This window comes from Castanea sativa, chromosome 1 (genome assembly GCF_040712315.1).
Source record: "Castanea sativa cultivar Marrone di Chiusa Pesio chromosome 1, ASM4071231v1".
In the NCBI taxonomy this organism is placed as follows: Eukaryota; Viridiplantae; Streptophyta; class Magnoliopsida; order Fagales; family Fagaceae; genus Castanea; species Castanea sativa.
The window spans coordinates 57,674,062-57,696,325 of NC_134013.1; the positions used below are offsets into that span (position 1 = coordinate 57,674,062).

Genomic DNA, 22,264 nt, shown 5'->3' on the forward strand with positions numbered 1-22,264 from the left:
AAGACTTTTGTTTGACCGAACACCTTCGGCTTTTTCTTTTTCTTTTTCTTTTTTGTCTTTTACATCAAGTTTGGATGATATTCATACTATGCATATAGTTATCCCTTTTTTGCTTTCTCCGTTTGGTTTTGGACTGCTGAGAGCTCATAGTTATCCCTATATCTTTATCTTTATCATTATCATGAATAGAATATTCTATATATATATATATATATAATTTTTAAAAAATAGTAAGTTATATCTACAGGTTTTAGCCTAATATTTTTTTGTTTTTTGGCCAGTTTTCTTTCTTTTTCTTTTTAATTAGACTTTTAAACATCCATTTTATATTTGATGATGTTGAAAATAAGTGGTTAAAAGGTTTTGCACGAGTTTTAGAAGGCGGAGGGAATGGAATGGAAATGGATGAAAAGAATAATTTTAGAATATTCTTACCTTCTCTTCCCTTGTTTGGGAGTTTTAATGGAAGGAATGGAAAGTTTGTTCCCTTACGCTCTGTTTGTTTCAGCAATGATATTTTCTAGAAAAAAACATTTTCTATAAAACTATCTCATTTTCTAATGTTTGGTAGCAACTTTAAATGAGTTAAAAAACAACCTCATAACTTCTTTTATTTAGCTTGTTGTGAGATAGAGTTGTTTTCCAAAAAAATTTAATGGAAAACAATCTCCAAAAATAAGCCATACTTTTTATGTTGACCAAAGATAGTTTTCCTTTGACTTTTCTTTTTTTTATGCTACCAAACACTGGAAAATAAGGAAAACTATCTTTACACAAGGTTTTCCATTGAAACAAACGGAGCGTTATTTTGGAGTTTAAGTGGGAGGGAATGGAATGGCTAGGAGGGAACACTCATTCCTCTCTATTCCTTAAAACCTCAAATTTTCATTCCCCTCGAAATTGGGAGGAATGGGAGATGATGAAATTAGATTTAATAAATTTTTTACTAAAACTCCCAAAATACCCCTATATATTCAACTCTTTATTTTAAAATAGGGGTCTAATAGTAATATTATCATAAAATTATTTTATTCCATTCTCTCCATGTTACTCCCAAACAAGATTACTTACACTCCATTTATTTTCATTCATTTCCATTTCTTTATTTTAAAACATCCAATCAAGATTACTTAATTTCATTCCATTCCATTCTTTTCCATTTATTTCATTCTATTCCATTCAATTCCCTTATGATCATTCCATTTCATTCCATTCCATTCTCTTCCCTTATGAACTCCCAAACGGAGCCTTAGAAGGTGGGCAAAACAAATATCTCCCAAATTTTGGAGTTGGTATTAGTGTAGTCTCAATCAAAACTTCCTTTTTTTTCTTTTTTCTTTTTTGGAAAGTAATCAAAACTTCCTTGATGCTTAAGTCAACACTTACAATGATGATGTATTCGAATATGCATAGTATTTTGGGATTTAACTCATACTTTGGTGTGTGCAAGGATGAACTTTTATATAGGGCTCTTGCTGCTTCTCCCATTATAGATGTCATTTCACATGATTAGGGTTGTGAAATGCATTTGGGTGGATTTTGGAAGAATGTGCACCCATATTTGTATGTGGCATATTCCTAGTGCATTATCATTGCTCGCACACTAGTGTTACATGTTTTGTTTTTGTTTTTTTATATGAAAGTGTTACGCGTTAATGACTCCATATATATGCAAAACTATAATTTGTGAAGAAGGCCATAACAATTAAAATATATATATATATATATATATATATATATATATATATATATATTATTAAAAATAGTATACATGTAGGAATGGCAATGGTGAGTATGGGGTAGGTATCTATTCTCCCCCCCCCCCCTCTCATTTTGGGACATTTTTTTTTCTCCCACCCCCCATCCTAGAAAGCTGTTTTATAATTTATTCAAATACCTCATACATTAAATAAAAATCATTCTATCTTGGCAGTAAAAATAAAAAATAAAATAAAACATAAAGAAATCAAGATATGATATTACAAAACTTTCTAAAAGTATAACAATACAATAATTCAAGTATTGGAACATATAAAAACAATTCAAACACAATTATACAACAATTTTATACAAAAAATAGAAATCTTAAATATAAAATATAAAATATAAATTAAATAATAAAACAACACAAGATTCATTAATTGTAATTTTGAAAGTTAAAGAATGCACGTGTGTGTATGCCATTTAAAAGATATATTAAAATATTATATTTTGTTTTAAAAAATTATAAATATAAAGGGAGGGGTACTTATGGGGAAGGAGTTAGAGCATTTACATTGAAAATGGCATATGCCATATGTTGGTAGTATTTAGCATCTAAGCCCTAAAACCCTCAACAGTTGGTCTTGCAAAAACTGACTATTGCAAAAGAAAATTGCAATTGTGCTACAGTGCAATTCTAAATGTAAAATCACACTGTAGCTCAATTACAAAACAAAAAAAACATTATTTTATGCTTTTGCACATGTGATTCACTTTTTGCTTTCTCTCCCACTTCTCTCTCTCTCAGATTTCTTCCTCTCCCTTTGCTCTCCCTTTGGCCATTGTTGGCCACCATGGCCCAACAACACCAAGCCCAGGCCACGTCTCATTGTCTCACCTAGCGTGGATTGTGCGATCTCTTCGGCGTGGGTTTGCAATGGGTTTGCTGTAATACCCCACATACTTTTATTTGAGATTATTATTAAGTTTTCTTTTAAATATAATTGTTGGGCCATAGATATTATTTTTATTAATAATTGTAGCCCGCTACCACACTAAGCCCACATCTCTAATACAAACTACAGGGTAAAAGAAGAAATAATCAGAGTTTTCATAGGAAGGGTTTTATCAAAGAGGCTAAGAGGTGTTTTTCCTTGGAGTTTAGCACAAATACAATTGAAGAGGCAATCAATTATTCCAGGTATGAGTTTGTTAAAATTTGATGATGGAAAACTTTAGTGATGTGGAGATTGTTGAAATGTTAATTTCTTAGATTACAATTTACACTGTTTCAATAATTGTGGAATCTTAAGTTGTCACTGTTTAGACCCTAGAACAAAAGCCGAAACTATTAAATCTGTGAATAAGGCTTGCATCTTTTTTGTATGGCCACAAGAACCTTTGGGCTGTTGATCTATGCTATAAGGTTAATCATGATTGGCTGGAGAAATTGCATCCGACCCCACACATATTTCACTAGCTAGCTCACATTTTGTCAAAGTCCAATCTCTCTGATTGATGGATTAATGGCCTTGGTAGTTTTGTCTATACTTTGACTATTCCCTAACACAATGAACCATTAGAAATCAACACGTCTACAATTCTTTCAGAGGATAATGACAGACTTGTTTCTTCTATCCAAATTCTAATTGCTTCTCAAAATGCTTAGATATGAAATATATTAGGGTAAATGATATTAAGTCCATGAACAAGTCATATTAGGTTTGGCCCATGATTTTCATTGGGATATATATTAAATCCTAGGTTTACCCATAGGGTGAATTTTAGAACAAAGTTATAGAGCCTAATTCATTTTGAAGGTTTTACTTTTGTTTAGGACATATATTAAATCCTAAAGTATTGGCTGCTGGCTTTGAGTTTTGATAAATTTAAAGAAACATATTATTGGGTAGAGATACTTTGCATTAGTGTTATCCTTTAGTTCAGCAAAGTATAATTTTAGTGAGTCAATTTGTATAATTCAATAAGATTTATATGTTGTGGAGGATATTAAGTAATTTTCATCATTGATTATAGGTCCGATTTAAGAGTATGTTGAGACTATTTGGAGGGTGTTTCAGCTAGACTTTCAGATTGATTTAAGTGCTGTAAGTAATTATGCATAATATGCATAAGTTTTGTCATTTAGGTTCTTAGATGTCAAAGGTTTTCAAAAGTTATGTTTTTAAGCTTACATTTTCTAAAGTTTGTCGAAAGCATTTTTACATCATTGAAAGATAAACTTCGACTTTTAAATAATGTTTGTAAGTGCACACTTGCACTTGGACCCAAATATTATTATGGGCTCAGACCCAATGAGCCTTAAACAATGAAATTTGTAGAGTGTGGGTTTGAAATCTAGATTAGAAGTACTGAGAACTTGATAACAGGCTATGGGGTGCAAACACTTGTAAATAATGAATAATAATTGCAGGTGGACCTCCTCGAACGTGAGCCAAGGACTACTTCTATATTATTTCTCTTTCTTTCTTAAAGATTACAAATCTTCCTCCCTTTTTTTGGTTCTTCTCCCCTCCTTAAATACTTCATTTCCTGATGCTTTATCCACGTGTTGCTCAAACCCCCCTCCCCCTAGATATTTCTTCTCTCAGTGCCTTTGAATAGTGACCAGAAGTTTCAGTTCTACTGTTCAGGGGTCACTTCCCCATTAATGCGGCCAGGGAGGTAGGTGCTGAGTCTTTAATGTGGAGGTGGCAGCCTTTGCTCTTGATATTTTTCTAACACCGGTGTATCTAGAAGGTTTAGGGTTCCCCCTTGTAACCAACAGTCTTTCCAGAATTCTGCCTTGACCTTCGTAGTGAATCTCCGAGTTCTCTTGTGTCTGTCCGAGGAGAAACTCACCCTCGGATGTATCCTCGGACCCTCGGCGTATGGGCCGATTCGCAGTGCTAACAAATTCTTAGCTTAAGGACAGATCGGCCCTCCTTGCTAGAGCCCAAATGCCCGCTTGGGTCATTTTACTCCCCACAATGTTTTAAAGATAAATTTTGAATTTTAAATAACGTTTTGAAGGTCTGAATCTCATTTAAAAGATGATTTCTAAACTAAACTCTATTCATAAAATAATTGAGTTTCAAAGTAAGTTTTATAAAAAGGTCCTTGTTTTTTAAATTTGTTAAAACCAAGTAATTTCAACGTCATATTTATATTCTCCAAATGGTATTTAAAACATTTATTTTAGCAAATTGACTTTTCATATTTACTCAAGAATTGTAATATATTTATATAAACTCCTTAGTTTCTTATTCATTCCCTAAGAGAGTCAAACATCCTTTGATTCGATTTCAATTCAATATTGTGATATTTGTTAACATTAAGAAAATTATTATATTTTGTATATATTTTGTTTTGTGATATGTGACTCAAAATAAGTGTTTTTAGAATTGGTCAGATATATGTGTAAATCCGCTCACAGGATTGTATGTGAGAATATGTGTTGATCTCTTACCAGCAGGGGTTAGATGTTGGTATCCGCTCACATAATTGTATGTAAAAACATGTGATATGTATATGTAACACTGTGCTCGGATCAATTATATGTATGTGTTCTCTAATGATTTTAAGATGTGATTATATATATATATATATATATATATATATATATTAAGTGATTTGTTATGTGTTTTGGAATAATTATTTTTGATTTCATTGAATGAGTTTGTGAAGAAAAAAAAATCAAAATATTTGTGCCCTGCTTGACTCAATTCCGTTGTGTATTATGTATAATTGCTTACTGGATGTGTAGTTCGCCCCATCAATTACTATTTTCATATTAAAGTATAGTTGAGAATATAGAACCTTTGGATCACTTTGTAAGGTGCAAGGTAGAGCGTGGAAGTTGTAGGCGACTTCAGTATTTCTTGAAAACTTACAGAACTTTAGTTACCTTTATTTTGTAATTCATATTTTCTATAGTGGAGATTATTTTCAATTTGTGAAGTTTAGATTTTTTGTAAGAGGTCTTTAAGAGTACTTGTTTCTTTGGAGTTTTAATTTATTTTGGATCAATTATGTTTACTAAGTTATATAAGTTCAGCAAGTTAGTAATGCATCTAAATTCATGTTCCATGGATTTGGGTCGTGACATTTGCCGTGGGTGAGTTGCGTGGGGTTGCGTGGGTCTGCCGTGAGATCTCTCCAGCGTGGGTTGCGTGGGTTTGTTGTGAGTCGTGAGTCGAATCTGGTGGGTTAGGCGATAGGACCTTGGGTGTTGGTTATTGAATCGTGGGTTTGGAGTTCTGAGTTCTTCTAGGTTCTATGTTTTTTTTTTTTCCTGTTGTGACCAATGTCGGAGTTTTGGGTTCTTCTATGTTTTCTTTGGCGTGTATTGGTGGGTGATTGTTTTGGGTTTAAGTTGGTGGTGGGTGGATGAGAAAGAGGACAAAACAGAGAGGTGGAGAATAGAGATGAAGATAGAAGAGAGAGAGATTTTTTTATATTATTTTATTGTGTAATTTATATTATTTTAATGTGTTGTATTAGAATATAAAAGTTGAAATGTTAGGAGTATTGTAAAATGATATGGTATAATTGATAAAGTAGCTTTTTGAGATGATAAAATAGGATAGGATAGGATTTTTGGATGGGGATGCTCTTAGCCCCTCTTAACTCCTTGTCTCCACCTTATTTGTTAGTGGGGTGGGCAAAACCCGCTTCATTAGGGGCAAAAGATGGGGCAACTACATGTAAGGTGAGTTTAAATTACCCTGCATATGCAATAATTAAGGAGAGTATATTTAGTTGGGGCAATCATAACTTTAAAGACCAATTTTTTATATAGTATATAAAGTATGTTATATGAGGAACTAGCTTGAGTCTAGTGCTTCTGTGCATTGGACCTGTTGTAATTCAAACGTTTGCCACACATCCACGTTGGTGTAGTGCACAAGAGCACTGAACCCAATCCTTGTCCATCATATTTTGGGGTGATTTTGGCATAATAAATGTATGAATTAAAATAGTTCCAATAGACTCCACAAACCATTCACTTGACTACGTGTCCCTCTTGATACACTATTAAACCCATTTCATACGTGTCCTTTTTGGCATTGTTGATTTTTTAACATGGATTGAAGAGAATTTTTGCTTTATCGAGCAAGCTGTAATCCAAGATAGGGGTGTGCATGGGTCGGGTTGGGTCGGGTTAAGGAATTTTTTGACCCAACCCACCATGGAGGGTAAAAAAAAATTCAACCCAACCCAACCCATCATATAAGTCCAACCTAACCCATATGGGCCAGGTTGAACCCATGAGTTGGACAAACTTTTATTATTATTATTAAATTGAATAGAAAAAAATATAAATATAAATATATTTAAAAAAATCCAAAGATTAGTATTAATGTAACTTCCTAAAGGCAAACAACACTAAACACTAAACACTAAACAACAATAGTAATTTACTAGGTTTGTGTGAACTAATTGGCTTTTATATACGATAAGAAGACCTAGTTATTTTAAAAAATTTATTAATTATATAATATATTTTAAATATAAATATATTAAATATATAAGTGGGTCGGGTCGAGTTTGGCGGGTTTGAAATTTTATGACCCAAACTCAACCTGACTCGCTATCAAAATTTTTTTGTAACCCAACCCAACCTACTAAGCCCTAAAAACCGACCAAACTCTGCGGGTTAGGTAGAGTCATGTCGGTTTTGGCGGGTTGGCTGCACACCCTTAATCCAAGATGTAATATTTGCTTTCTAGTTTATAAAGTTGTTTTTGTATCTTTTTCGATTTAAAAAAAAAAAAAAAACCTCATTTCTTACGAGAAAATATATGGATACAACTTTTTTGTAACAAATTTTACGAAAACTATAATTTGATCAAACATGAGTGGTGAAAAACAAATAAGTTTTTCTTTTTGTTGGTTCTTAAAAAAAAATTTTTTTTCCTTTTTGTCAAAAATAAATGGTAAAGAAGAAATAGTGGATCGTTATTAAAATGATTGGCTGCCCAAAATGGTAATAAAAGTTGTGGTCCTGGACACTCTCCACGAGGGCCTAAGCTCCCTTAAAATATGTACGTCTTTTCTTTACAGCACATGTACAGCCGGTCGATCTCTGCATTGTTTCTCCAAAAATAAAAAAAAGTCAATCTCTGCATAATTGATATCTCACATCTCATTCTCTGGGGCACTCCACGCAAATAAGAACATATTCAGGAACTCGTTCGAAATTTACTCAAATAGCAAACCAAACACACCTGAAAGAATTCTGAATCCTCGCTCTCTCTCTCTCTCGCGCTAGCCATGAGTCTCTTTGGCCTGGGCAGGTAAATAAATTAAAAAAAAAAATGCACTTCTCTTTTTATTGGGTTACTTTATGTGAAGAAGATTTAGATCAGATTAGTGATTTTAGACAGTGACTTCGAACGGTTATATATTTAACTTTTTAATTTTTTGGCATAATTGCAAATGGGTTCAAAAAGCTATGATCAAGGTTGTGAATATGGTTTTTTTTTTTTTAATAATTATTACAAAAATACGAACACACAATAGAAGCTTCATAGTTGCCCATTTGAATGATTTTTAGACATTTTTTCTATTAGTTAAATTACATTTCTTGCATTGATTTCATACATAGTTACTTGAATTGATTGGGTAAAGTGATTTATGGTCGAATAAGAGATCTGGGTTTGATACCCGCTTACACCAAAAACAAATTGATGTCTTGGTATAATGACAAAGGGCAATCGTCAGGAAGTTGAAACTATTTCTCAAAACAAAAAAAACTTGAATTGAATGGGTCCAAAATCCAAATCGAGGTTCAATTTTAGCATTCTATAGTTGTTTTTGCGTTATAAAATTCTAACTAGTTGAGAATGTAGCATGATTACATGCATATGAGATAAAGAAGTTATGTGAATAGATGTGGGAAGTTATTTAGTTATAAGAGAGTGGGGAAATAGTGAAATAAGGAAAGAGAAACTATAAAGGAGAAAGTGGTGGGGAATATGGGTTAGAATTTGCGTGATGGTAGTTTATTTTAAATGGTGTTCTTGAAATTTTCTTTTGACTATTTTAGTCTTAGTTGTAGATATTTGATCTTCTATTAAACATGTAATTTTATCTAAAGGTTATTTTGGGTATTCAAAAGATGACGCTAAAGCGGAAAATGCCCGTTCTAATTGTATACAAGGTGCCGTGAGTGCATTGTGCTGTTGGATTTCATATGAAGTGAACGTTGAAGTTTTAGAATGAATGAAGTGTTGCATATTCGGTCTTCTTGAAAACTTCCTGTTCATTCCTTTTTCATTATAAGAACTAAGCAATAGTTCTGTCAACATTTTGTGTATGAACTATGATGGAGAAACCTTTATTAGAAAGGAATAGATATGATGGTTTCACTCTAAAATAGAAGAAAGGGAAAGTTTTTGCAGCATCTCTTGTTTTCTTCACAATGACCCAAAGTTTCAAATTCTGAAAAAGGAAACCGCTGATTATGGTGATAGTATTCACTTTATGGATTCAAATTCTGAACAAGTTTTTGTAGTATCTTCTAATTGGTTGATATGCTTATTCAAAAATTAATTAACTTGTTCACATATATGGATTCAGATGCATTTGCCTGTTTATGATGATATCTTGGTTCTGCTGGTAGACATCTGCTGTCTGCATCTTAAAATTGACTGACTGTTCACAATGTCTGTGGTGTACATTTTTTAAGTGGTGTATTTTTACTAGATAATGTTGGTTATTTATATGCTATAGGGGTGTTTTCAATTAGACATAATAAATGATAGTTTGACTTGGTGAACTAAATGTGTGGTCTCATTCTTTTATATCCTAATTACTTCTTTCAGAATGTAATTTTCTTCTACAAATACATTCTTGTTTAGAAGAAAAAGAAATAATATATGCTATAGGTGCCTTTCCACCAGATATAAATAAATGACAGCTCAATTGGTGAGCTAGTTACCTAGCATAATTGAATTATATGCTATTGCTTTTTTTCAGAATGTAACTTCCTGAAAGATATGGCACCATGAAGGACAGGGCTTGCTTTGAGAAAGAAGCCCTCTCGTCTGTTCTTTCTATTATAGGAACGATTCTCCATGATATATTTAAGAGCCTTATATCAGTATTGTAGGATGTGTTTTTTTAAACAATGGAAAAGGGATGCCATTTAAATTGAAGAGGAGCGACTTTATTACGAAACACTTCATCTGCCTTTGCAAAGCTTTAGTGATTACTTCTTACAAAGTCCATAAATGCAACGCACCTAGGGACAGAATGTGTTTTGCAGTTAGGTTTAAATGTAAATCCCATAAAAAAAAAAGATTGGCCAATGAGCTCTAGCTCAAATCCCACCTCTTCCCCCACATAAGGAAGGGTGGAGGGTAAGGTTGTGGGTTCAAAACCCACCGAGGGTTTGTAAAAAAAAAAAAAAAATCAATGATTGGGTATGAATGTAAAGGGAGAAGGACATCACTACTACTTAAGAAGTGATAAAGAGATCCTTGAAGAGATTTTGATTATGTAGAGACGGCAGTGTTATATGGATGACTTTATGTATTGCAAGATTATAAGGGAGATATACATGCTCAATGATTGGTTCTAAACTAAAAGGAAGAAGGCTTTTGCTTTATAAAAAAAATTAGATGGTAAACTTTAAACTCGTAGTGGATCCCTGAATAATCTAGATCAGGGGCCTCTCATTATGAGAAACATGGTGTTGAAGTTCAAAGAATATAAATTTATTGTACCAACGCTAGTTAATTTAGGGTAAAATGAGTCAAGAGTGCACTGGGAAGATTTTTTCCAGGCTATATGTACATTTTTATGTATGTATTTATTTTAATTTGAAATTATTATTGTTGCTGGGAATGACTATTTATACAAGTTTCTACCTGACTTGATGCCAAAGTTTCAGTATGTAGTTCTATTGCTCCTAGGGTGTGTGTGTGTCCTTGTAGGTGTTAAGATCAAGGTTTTGTGCTGTTCATAAATATTCCTTATTACATTAGATTTTATTTGATTATTGATGCCATTTAAAACCATATGATGCACCTTTTTTGTTGATATATATTCGCCTTTAAATTCTTCTGCAAACAGAAACCAAAGGACATTCCGCCCAAAAAAGAGTGCACCCTCAGGGAGTAAGGTTAAGTCCCTTTTCTATCTAGTCATATCTCCTTCTTGTGCTTTGAGTTTTACAAGATTTTAAAAATGTTTTTATTTATTTATCTGTATTACATGGGTGCTCATTTGTTTTTTGTACCATCAGAAAATCTTGTATTGCTTACTCTTGTATGGGAAAGAACTTGCTTCAATGATAATTATCTCTTCAGTAGTCTTCACCATCTTTATCGTCTTCGTCATGATCACAACCACCACCATCATCAACCCTCGCTCTCTCTCTCTAATGTAGGATCTTTAGGAATTCGGTACTAAATTAGATCAGTAGAACTGATGTCCTTTATCCAGATTTTGACCTTTTGATTTAAGGTTCAAAATATGTAAGACCAAATTCACTTTTGGAAATAGGTTTTAATTGTTGATGGCAAAAGTGTTAATTGGTTACAACTAATAAGGAGTAAATCTCCAATTCTTAAGAAGAAACAGCTACACAGACAGTGATGATAAAGCATGAAAGTAACACCTGTTATTTCATAAATGAAAATTATGCATAATACTTATGTCATATAGTTGCCAGTCTGTGGATCACTTGCTGTTACACTTTTCATTTGCCTATAGGACGTGGTTCTTTGTATTTTCTGTAATAGGAATTGATTGGGTGATGCTAGAGAATATGATAGATGACTATGCTTGTTGGAGAGGGCTATGCGGTTGACATACTAACAGTCTTATTTGGAATGCTAATCCTCAGTGTGTTATGTGTACAATTTGGAGAGAGAGGAACACTTGAATGTTTAAAGGGGTAGAGAGATCTATTGTTGAGATGAAATCTATATTTTTACATTCTTTGTTTGAGTGTTGTATTATAATTGGTGGGATGTCTTCTAATTCTTTAGTAGATCTTAGATTGTAGTTCTTTTGGAAACAATTATAGAGTTCATTTATTAGAATTCATTATTACTTATAAAAAAACTATCCCCAACAAATCAAATATGCCTTATATCCCTTAGTTTGATCCCTAGGGAATGTATATCTACATATAGAGAGCATATTTTTCTTTTTGATAGTCTGAAAAATCATTCTTGGTGAAGGTGAACAAGTTTATGCATATGCATCTGCATCATATCGCTTCTATCAGCAGTCAATTTATCCAATTAAAACAAGATTTTAAGACCTAAACCTTTAGCAAAGAGTCCTCTCTGCTGTAAAATCAATTTCCAGGGTTGTGGGAGCAGGGCCCAATTTCAATGCTGGAAACATCCCAGGAATTGGCTGAAATCAGGTCCTTTTGTTGTGTGAATGTCAACCACTTGGTGCCCACAGCTTGGGATGTTATGGGGCTGTTCCAGCTTTTTCTTTAAAGGACTATCCTGCTGCCTACAAAGCCCCTTTAGTCCATGTCATTTCACTGGGGCCTTATTTGGATCCAGTGGCTGAAATATGACTTGCCAATAGTTTATTTTGGGGATAAAATGTGCTAAGAAACAATTGAGTGGAAAAAATGGAGAGAGAAACAAAGGTTGAGTCAATGCAATGGTACTTTTTTAAATGCATATTTAATGAATTGAATAACTATGTAGAAAATGTATTTGATATTCTTTTTGATATGATGATCAAGTTGCCGTTTCCAGAGCTTCTGGTCCAGTTCTTTAGATCTGCCTTATTGTGGTTAATTGTAATACATTACCTCCTTATTAATGATTCTCTGACTGTCATTTTGTTGGTGTAACTGAAAGCTCCAATACTTATACCGTTCTATTGCAGGGGGCACAACTTAGAAAGCACATTGATGCCACCCTAGGTAGTGGAAACCTAAGGGAGGCTGTAAAACTTCCTACTGGGGAGGACTTGAATGAGTGGCTTGCTGTCAACAGTAACTCTCTTTCTCTCTCTCTCTCTCTTGCATGCATGTGTGCACTTACAATTTCAGAATATGTAGCCTGTTAATGTATGTGAGTTTTTCCCTTCATTTTAAGCCTATCAATCTGCTAGGTTTAGTACGTTCATGTGCTATTCAGCTGTATTATCTAATTTGTGTAATGTCCTTTATTTAGGTGATGCTTAAATGTAAAATACGTTTTTTCCAATTAATTTTTGATTTACTGCAGCTCTTGCATGGGATTCAAATCTGAAGTGTTTTTTTTTTTCCCAGCTGTGGATTTCTTCAACCAAGTAAATTTGCTCTATGGAACCCTCACAGAATTCTGTACTAATGAGAATTGTCCAACAATGACAGCAGGCCCCAAGTATGGAATAATATTGAAACCTGTATTTTTTTTTTCACCTTCTTTTATGACATTTAGTTTATAGAAATTCAATAGTGTTACTTTCCACTGATTTTTTCAGCATTCCTCCAATTAGGTAGTAATTGGGATATTTCCATTGGTGGGTTCTTTCCCATCTACAGTAACATATAAAGTGAGAAGTTGGTCTCTTCCTCACCTAATTAAATTGTTTGTATAAAATTTTTAAAAATCCAACTAAATTAATAGCTTTTGTTCTACCCATATTACTTACATGGGATTGAATATGTAAATGAAGTCCTTTTAACCTCACTTTGCCTCACTTGTCTTGCACAAGGTTCCATTTTGTGTGGCAAGGTTACTTGTTACTCCCAGGTAACTACCACATAACGGATTTTCTTGTCTAAACAAGCATTGTGTCTACATGACCTTTACTACTTTAAAACTTGAAAGAAGTTGTTTCTTTTTGGCAGTTTTTGCTATAATTAATCAGCATATGGATTATTTTTCTGATTATTTTGGGGAAGACATGGTTCTAAATGTGATATCTAGATGCATTTTGTATATATTTTTGGGTTAATTGCACCTCCCACCCCCACCTCCTTCAACTATGGTGCGTTGAAGTGTCCCCCTTAAACTTCAAATCGTTGTTGTTGTATGTGCTGCTGTAATGTCCCCCTTTGGCGAATCGTTGTTGTATGTGCTGTTGTAATGCGGAATCTGTGGATCACTTGTTACTTCTTTGTCCAATAGCTCACTCTTTGTGGGTGTATATGCTTCGGCTATTTGGGATCGATTGGGTCATGCCAGGTTCAGTGGCGAACTTATTATTTTGTTGGTATGATTGGCTTGGGAAGCATAGTTCTAATATTTGGAATTTGGTTCCAGGCTATTTATTATGGACCATTTGGACCGAACGGAATTAGTGGTCTTTTGAGGATGAGGGAAAAACTGTGGTCCAATTATTAGAGCTTTGCCAACGGACTCTCTTTGATTGGTCTCGTTGTTGGGGTTTCTCGGATTGTTCTACCCTTATGGATTTTCTTTCATCTATTAGAATAGATTAGAGGCTGCTTCTATCTTTCTGTTTCTCTTTTTCCTTCGTTCACTACCGTGAACTCCTTGTATTTTTCTTGCTTTTCTTTTATTAATAATATTCTCTTCTTACTTATCAAAAAACAAAAAGAGTAATGCCCCTCTCCCCAAACAAGAAAAAATATCATAGACTACAACTCCCTTGCCATGACACAGTGTAGAAATAGGTGATACACTCCCTCAGTTTTACACATGAAGTACCACTCCAAAATAATTACACCCCGCTTCCGTAAGTTATCATTGCTTAGTTTTGTAGTTTAGGGGGACATTTCAACTGCACCATAGTTAAGAGGGAAAGTGCAATTTGCCATATATTTATTTACCAGAATATTTAACATTGAAGCCTTTTTTTTACATATATTTTATGCCTATAGATTTACAAACTAATCTCTATTTTTAGTACCTGCCTCCTAGAATGACATAAACTGATTAAATGGTGATATAAAATGAAATGCCTATATAAATCCCTTGAAATAATTATTGTTAAAATTAATTATATTTAAACACCCCCCCCCCCCCTTCAACAAAAAAAAGAGGAAAAAAGAATAAAGAAGTGTCAAAACTTTAGATAGATACACTTATTAAAAAAAAAACTCTAGATAGATGTATGGATAATTGTAAGTATAGATTTACAGTTTCTGATATGCATATAAATTTTACAGATACGAGTATCGGTGGGCAGATGGTGAAAAAATCAAGAAACCTATTGAGGTTTCTGCTCCAAAATATGTTGAACTTTTAATGGACTGGATTGAAGGCCAGCTTGATAATGAATCCCTTTTTCCTCAAAAGCTTGGTAATATCCATTGTCATATTTTTACATTATCTCAATTATATCTCTACACTTTCTATATTTATTTGTTCTAGTTAAAATTTCATAGGGTCACCCTTTCCTCCCAACTTCAAAGATGTTGTAAAGACAATATTCAAAAGATTGTTCCGTGTATATGCCCACATCTACCACTCTCACTTTCAGAAAATTGTAAGCCTCAAGGAGGAGGCCCATCTAAATACATGCTTCAAGCATTTTATACTATTTACTTGTGTAAGTCTTCTATATTACAATGACTAATTTATTTTTCTTTATTCTTTTGTTTGAGTTCTTCGTTCCATGGTGGTTTCATAAACAGAACTAGTATCTATTGACCATCAACATGATCTTGAAATAAATACCATAATTTATTCTCTATATATTATTTGCACTCAGTCTGCATAATATTAAAGAAGTGAAACTTGATAAGAAAGGAAAATAAGTAACCATAAGACTCTACTACTACTCTAGCAAATCTTGATGCATGATCTTTTGATGATCCAAAAGCTTGCCTTTTTTTTCTTCCCTTAATCATGCTTTTGAAAGACGATATCTCTAAATAACACCAGAATCTTATATATATATGTGTGTGTGTGCGCGCGCGCGCACGATAAAACCATGCTAAATTCTAAAGATTCTATTGCATTGTTCAAGCATGTGATTTAATATACTATATGATGCTTGCGGATCACTAGCCAATGTGTTTGTCATAGCATGTGAGGTCGTCAGTTCATGACCCACTTGGTGTGTAACTTGAGGTTGTAGGTTCATGGCCCACTTGGTGTTTAACTTACCAAAAAACAAAAAGGGAATAAAATATGTGTATTTCAAGTCATGCATAAAATTTTACATTTCTTAATCCTGAGCTTTGTGACTTCAATTTTTTGCAAAATTCTTTAATCTTTTGTAACAACTCAATCGTATAAGATGGGTTTGGTTTTAAAAATCACTTTTTTCATTTCTTTATGCTTGTTTTGGATCTTTGGAGTTGGCAAGAGTTCCTACTGCAAATATTACTATGTTTTGAGATAACATCTGGTAATTCTGAGCCTAGGCGATGCTGTGCTACCATCATAAGACTAAATTTGTTACAGTGGGATGTAAATAATATTAAAGAAGCCAACAATTTGTTACATTATCATTGATTGATGCAACTTCCTATTTAGTAATGGTCTGCACAAGCGTTCAGAAAGATCAAAATCAAAGCTGACATTGGGGAACATCCCATTGTAACAAATCAAAGCTAGCATTAGTTTGTAGAATGTTGACATTAATCTCAAAATGAGATCTCATCCATTTTTGTGTATGTTCATTTTACACTAGGATATGCAATTGGGAACGTAACTTTTTATTTTTATTTTAAAGATAAAGAACTTGAAGCATTTCGTAGTATGAAAGCTTTGTTTCCTTGATAATTTGAGACGTAGGGAGATTTTGTTGATTGGTGTATTATATGTCGATGTTGTGGGGAGATTGTGGATCACTTATTGCTTCATTGTGAGAAGGTTCATCAGTTGTGGAGTTTTGTTCTTAAATCTTTTGGGATTTCGTGGGTCTTACCAAGAAGTGTTCTAGAGTGCTTATTGTGATGTCTTTGGAAGGAGTGCAATTGGCAAACTTTTGAGGACTATTGGATAGCTCTTGAGATCAATTGCTTGCTTGCTTCTTTTAGTGGATCTCTATTCATCTCTATTTCGTTGGTCTCGGGCTTGGGGACTCACATCTAGTGATTCTCTCACTTCGTTCCTTTGTTCTCTCCTCTTTTCTACTTAGTTTTCTTTTTTGTTTATTCTCTTCTTTATTTATTTTTCTTCTTTGTAAATGCCGGTCAGCTTTGTGCTTTTCATGCGTAAAGTAGCTTTTTTAATATACATCTTTCTTACTTATCAAAAAAAAAAAAAAAAAGCTTTGTTTCCTTGGATCATGGCTCTGCAGAATAATTTGTTTAGAACCTTAGGTCATGGAAAACCTTAACATACTTACTCGATTAATCTTGGAGAGGTATCTCATTGCTTTCTCCATTAAGTGTTCCAATGTGTTTTGACACGTATTTAACATTCTTTAACATACAATGAGCTAATTAGAGTGTGTCTGATATAAAATGCACCTTGATTGTGAAGTTTTTAGCTAAACTTGTCACTGTGGTTTTGTGCAGGAATTTGTGCTAATTGACAGAAAGGAGCTGGCTCCACTTCAAGAGCTTATAGAATCCATTGTTGTTTTCTGAAGGGATCTGCGTATCCTGTGAAAGACTATATATAAGGGAAAGATAATTAAATAAAGTAAAACAAACACTGGTTGTGAGTATGACTTTAGAGTTTATCCTAAATTGCTTTATATTACAAATTCCTGTGAATGAGTGCTATACGTATGCCTTTGATTTTTTGAAGTGTTTCTATGCCAGCATTTCTCTCAATTATTACTTTTTATTTTTTTCTCCTTGTGGACCAAGAAAATGCTAAAAGCACATGAGCAGTCATAACATTGGTGTCAAGAGTGCGGTTGTGAAAATGGCTGTAGGCTATCAAGCATCAGCTGATATGTAGGTGGCTTAAGAACATTTAAGTTGCAATGCTGTGCATTTGCTACATCCATTGATTTCTCAAATTGTCTCTGCCAACTTTTTACCTCGTCATTGTGCACCAAGAAAGTGAATCAACCTGTTGAGTGTGGTGGCGTGTTTCATCCAATGAATGCACACCCACCAGCACCAAGGAGGGACCAACACCGCAAGAGTCAAGACATAAGTCTGTTCCGTTGTCATCGCCCAGCAAGCACAACTAAATTAGTTCTCTTTCTCTCCCTCCGAAAGTGTTACAGCCTGCCAGGTTTTCCATGTGAGTGTGTGTTAGTTAGTTAAATAAACTTAAATTAAATCACCATCATGTCCCTCTTCTTCTAGGTTTTGCTATTCAACCAATATTTCAATTCCTTTTCCATTTTTGGACAGTGTATGATTATCTCCCTCTGCACCTGCTGTTTCCGCTTTGGATGTCCCAAACTGACCATTTCCCACTGGTTTTAGTTTTATTCACCCTAAATGGCTATCACAAGGGCTAAAATTATCTATGGGCTCTGCCACCCTCTCTATGTTAAAACCCTTTTCTTCTTCTTCAGCAACAGTTCCTAAGGATGATGATACTTTGACAATGGTTGAATCAGAATGTGATTTTGATGCAGATGATAGGAAAACTGTTGAATTGCCGCAAAGTGTATTGTAGTGTTGGTGGTACAACCATGGTTGAGTAGGAAAAACATGTGAATGAGGAGGGTATTGTTCACCATTCCATGGTTGCTATTGAGGGTGGTCATTTGCCCGTTTTGTCACGGGATCCTGTTGATGTGTATTGCAACTTAAGAGCGGAGAAGGGAGCGCGGTGTGATTGGAAGATTAGATGATGCAACAAGTATTCCGTTATTCTGTTACTTTGGGACGGAGTCACAACAGCCTTGCATTTAGAAGAATAATTTAGACTATATTGAGTGTTTGAAGCAACCTTCTGAAGGAGTAAGGAAAGTGTCTCTTCCTTCCTTCGAACAGGTTGAACCATATGTTGTGCTATTCAACTCCCTAATGTAGTATTCTTCTATCTACTTGAAAAATTTGATGAAAATTGCGGTCTAGATGGATCATAGTTTCTGTGGCGACATGATCATATAAAGAAGGTCGCAAATATATTAAAGAAGGTACACAGATTATTTCTTGAAGATCGTTTTAACTTTTGCTTTGCCCCAGTTAATATAAGAGACCCAGAAGCAATGTACCATATCCTGAGGCTTGCTTCAACCCGCACTCAGAATGTTCTTGTCAAAAATGCAACGGGCATGCTAAAGGTTTCTGCTCAAAATGATGTAAAATAGCTCTTGGATCTCGAGAGACTATGCAGTGGTGGTTATCACACCATTTCAAGGAGGACACTTCTCCATATGTGAAGAAGGCTGAGGCAATGACAAATGGACGTTGTTGAGTTGTTAAGGCCCATTGGAAACCAAAGTCAAGGCAGGTTGGGAAACCAAAGCCTCAATATAAGGAATATGGTTATGAAAGGCCAAGATCACATCAACAAGGGTTTTTTTTTAATAAATAGATTTCATCATTATCTAGTGTCCTAGTTTGCTCTTCAGTGTGCCTTAAAACCACTTAATCCATGCATTAAAAAAGCTACTTATTTGGATTAGATTTCTAAGCCATTGTTATTTGCATGAACAGGAGGCACACTGACACATAACACAAGGTGAAAGCTGTTAATTAAATAGAAAATGATGTAAACATCAACTGAAATCTCGAGTCCTCTTAATTTAAGGTGCTTTTTGGCGAATAAAATCCCCAAATGCATCCAAAGCAGCCTCGGAAGTAGCAGGAAACCCATTCTCAAACTTAGCACGAAGCCTAGCAGCCCTTCCATGCATCTCTTGATCCCCCATTAGCCTCTCGATTCCTCTCACAATGTCCTCCTCTTTAACCATTTCTGAAAGATCATGAGCCACTTTATACCCAACTTTGAGATGGCTCACCACCAACTTGGCATTGTAGTGCTGATCACCCCTAATGGGCCATGCCAAAAATGGGACCCCACGCCCTATAGCCTCAGCAGTCGAGTTCCAACCACAGTGTGACAAAAATCCACCGGTCGATGGGTGACTCAGTATCAACAGTTGTGGTGCCCATCCCCTTATTATCAAACCCCTCTCCCCCACTTTGCTATCCAACCCATGTGGATAGTACCCTTCTTGCTTTTCACCATCACCACCACCGCCGCCGCCAAAGGGTTTGGTTACACCCGACCCGGGTTGTATGACCCAGATAAAAGGCTGGTTTGTTGTGTGCTCTAACGCGGCTGCTATTTGTGGGTACTCTTCCATGCTGGGACCCACTTCACTGCCGAATGCCACGTATAGTACCGAGCCACGTGGCTTCGAGTCTAACCATTGGATCACCTCCTCCTCAGTGTAATTCGATTGGCGTTGCTGCTGTCTGATCTGACGGTCGCGGATGATCGAATTGGACGATGATGATTTCCAGTACTGTTCGGGCAGGAGTGGGCCCACGGCCCACGCTGGCATCTCCATCTGAGCTGTCATGTAGTCGATGAACGGACGCTCCAGATCGTCACACGTGTTGAACATCAACGCGATCGCGCCTTCAACTTCTGGAACCCACGGTGGCCGATCACCCGGTTTAGGCGGACCACCTCCTCCACCTCTACCGCCTCCGCCTCCAGGTGGGCCGCCACGTGGAGCTGGACCTACAGGTTTTCGTTTAAGATCGGAGGGCGTAATGGCCATTTCTTCGGGTAACCCGGGAATGAATCGGGCCTCCTCGCCCGGGTTGAACTGACCGGCCTGGGCTTTCCACGCGCCCAACTCCATGGCGGCGGCGCACGCGCCGAAGGTGAAGAAGCTGACGACGGGGATGTTGAATTTTTGGAAGACCTCTTTTGTCCACCCGATCTGGAAGTCGACGATGGCGCAGAGGATGGGAGGTTGGGAGTGAGAGCGGTTGGTGGAGACGTGGGCTTGGAGTTCGAGGGCGGATTGCTGGCGGGTCGGATCGGATCCGGGGCGCATGGGAGGACCGGAGGTGATGTAGACGAAGGAAGTGAGTGGGTTTTGAGAGAAGGAAGAGGGAATCTGAGTGGTGGTGGTGCCGGAGATGGAAGGAATGACGAGGGTAGTGTGGAAATTACGGGAGGAAAGGTGGGTGCAAAGCTCCATGCAAGGGTGAAGGTGACCTTGCCCAGCACCTGTAACAACAAATATCTCACCACCGACACCTCCCATCCTGTTCCTGTACTGTATTTTAGAAGAAAGAAGATGATGATGATGATGATGATGATCAAGAAGGAAGGATTAGCGAGAGTAGGGGAGAGGATTGTGCGTAGCGATTGCGGTGGAAAGCAAGTAAAAAGATGTTTTGGTTTTGGAGTTTGGACCGGCAGGTAGAGACGATAAAGGAAGGGTTCATCTGGTGCCACACACGTGTACACAGGACAAGTTATGAGCGGTGGAGCGGTGACTATGAATGGCCTTTTACTAACCATAACTTCCCACATGAGCAAATTATATACAAATTTGTGACACCAGAATTTTTCATAAAGGAGGGAGGAAAAGTGGTTATGAATTGAATCCTGTGACATGATTTGATATCTGACTTTAGTTTTCCACTGTCTTGCTCAAGACGTCCAGTTATCCACTTAATTTTGTCTCTTGAGTGAGACAGACTAGCAATTTTTATTTTTTGGGCCAAGAGAAATGGGTAAGAGGCAATATGATCTGGGTTGGTGTTTTTTTACTTAAGTGGGAGTGACTATAGTGGTAGTGTGCCTGTTGAGACTGAACTTACGGGAGTAGAGAGAGCCATAATTGTGAAAGAGCATGAGATAGAGGCTAAATTTTTTTCCCAAGCACTATCCTTTGGACAGTTTTTCAGTTTTTGACAATTTTTTTAATTTTTTTTGAAAATTTTTTTAACAACTTTTTTCCTATTTTTAAGTGAAACACAAAAAAGAAAATCTTAACAAGCACTGTCTAATGCTTGTTAACATATCCCATTAATTATATATAATAATGTAATTGACTTTGAAATTGATTTTTCTTTTACTTATGTTTTGTTTTGTTTTATTTTGGTTTTTAATTTCCAATCAAGACCAGGGTAATTGATGGAAACTGTAAAGTGGAGAGTAATTCCATTTCAAGAACAATTTCACAACAAACAAAGAGCAAAGATGATATGAGGCATAGAGAAAACTGAAATACATATCCTGTAGTTGATTTCCTTTTGTTGAGATTACTGGCATAATATGCTTTTTAAAAAAACAGGCATAAGTTTCGAACTTAGTCAATGCACTAGTGTCAGAAATAAGAGATTTTTGAGTTGAAATTTTTTTGAACTCCTAATTTCTAAAGACATTAAAAATAAAATTCAGCCATGGCAACATCTTTAGGGGACAAGTTGTTATTGGTGTATAAAGAAATGATGTCAATTGTAGGTTTAGATTATAACCAATAACAACTTACCATCTAAGATTTGTGGTGAAAATATTGTGGACATAGCATTACTCATACAGTAGAGAATCAAGGCTCGAAAACTCACAATGGATAGTTTCACTCTCTTTGAGAGCATTCGCATCTCATTATTCTATCATATTCTATTTTATCATTTTAAAAAACTACTTTATTAATTATACCATACCATTTTACAATACTCCCAGCATCTCAACTTTTATTTTACAATACAACACATTAAACTAATATAAATTATACAATAAAATATATTTCATTCTCTCTCTAATTCCTGTCTCCCTTCCTC

General features: G+C 35.4%; 2 protein-coding genes across 2 annotated transcripts; one reads left to right on the plus strand and one right to left on the minus strand.

The window, feature by feature from the left end:
* Positions 1-7,721: 7,721 nt before the first annotated feature.
* Positions 7,722-17,311, plus strand: LOC142630525 (MOB kinase activator-like 1A). The gene is made up of 7 exons (XM_075804518.1): positions 7,722-8,000; positions 10,783-10,831; positions 12,571-12,679; positions 12,959-13,052; positions 14,807-14,940; positions 15,026-15,189; positions 17,111-17,311. Exons 1-7 carry the CDS (start codon positions 7,978-7,980, stop codon positions 17,180-17,182), a joined length of 645 nt encoding a protein of 214 aa, XP_075660633.1. The 5' UTR covers positions 7,722-7,977; the 3' UTR covers positions 17,183-17,311.
* A 1,771-nt stretch (positions 17,312-19,082) lies between these two features.
* On the minus strand, positions 19,083-21,088 carry LOC142630513 (scopoletin glucosyltransferase-like). Its single transcript, XM_075804508.1, has one exon. The coding sequence runs from the start codon at positions 20,734-20,736 to the stop codon at positions 19,255-19,257; it is 1,482 nt and encodes a 493-aa protein (XP_075660623.1). The 5' UTR covers positions 20,737-21,088; the 3' UTR covers positions 19,083-19,254.
* Positions 21,089-22,264: the final 1,176 nt, after the last annotated feature.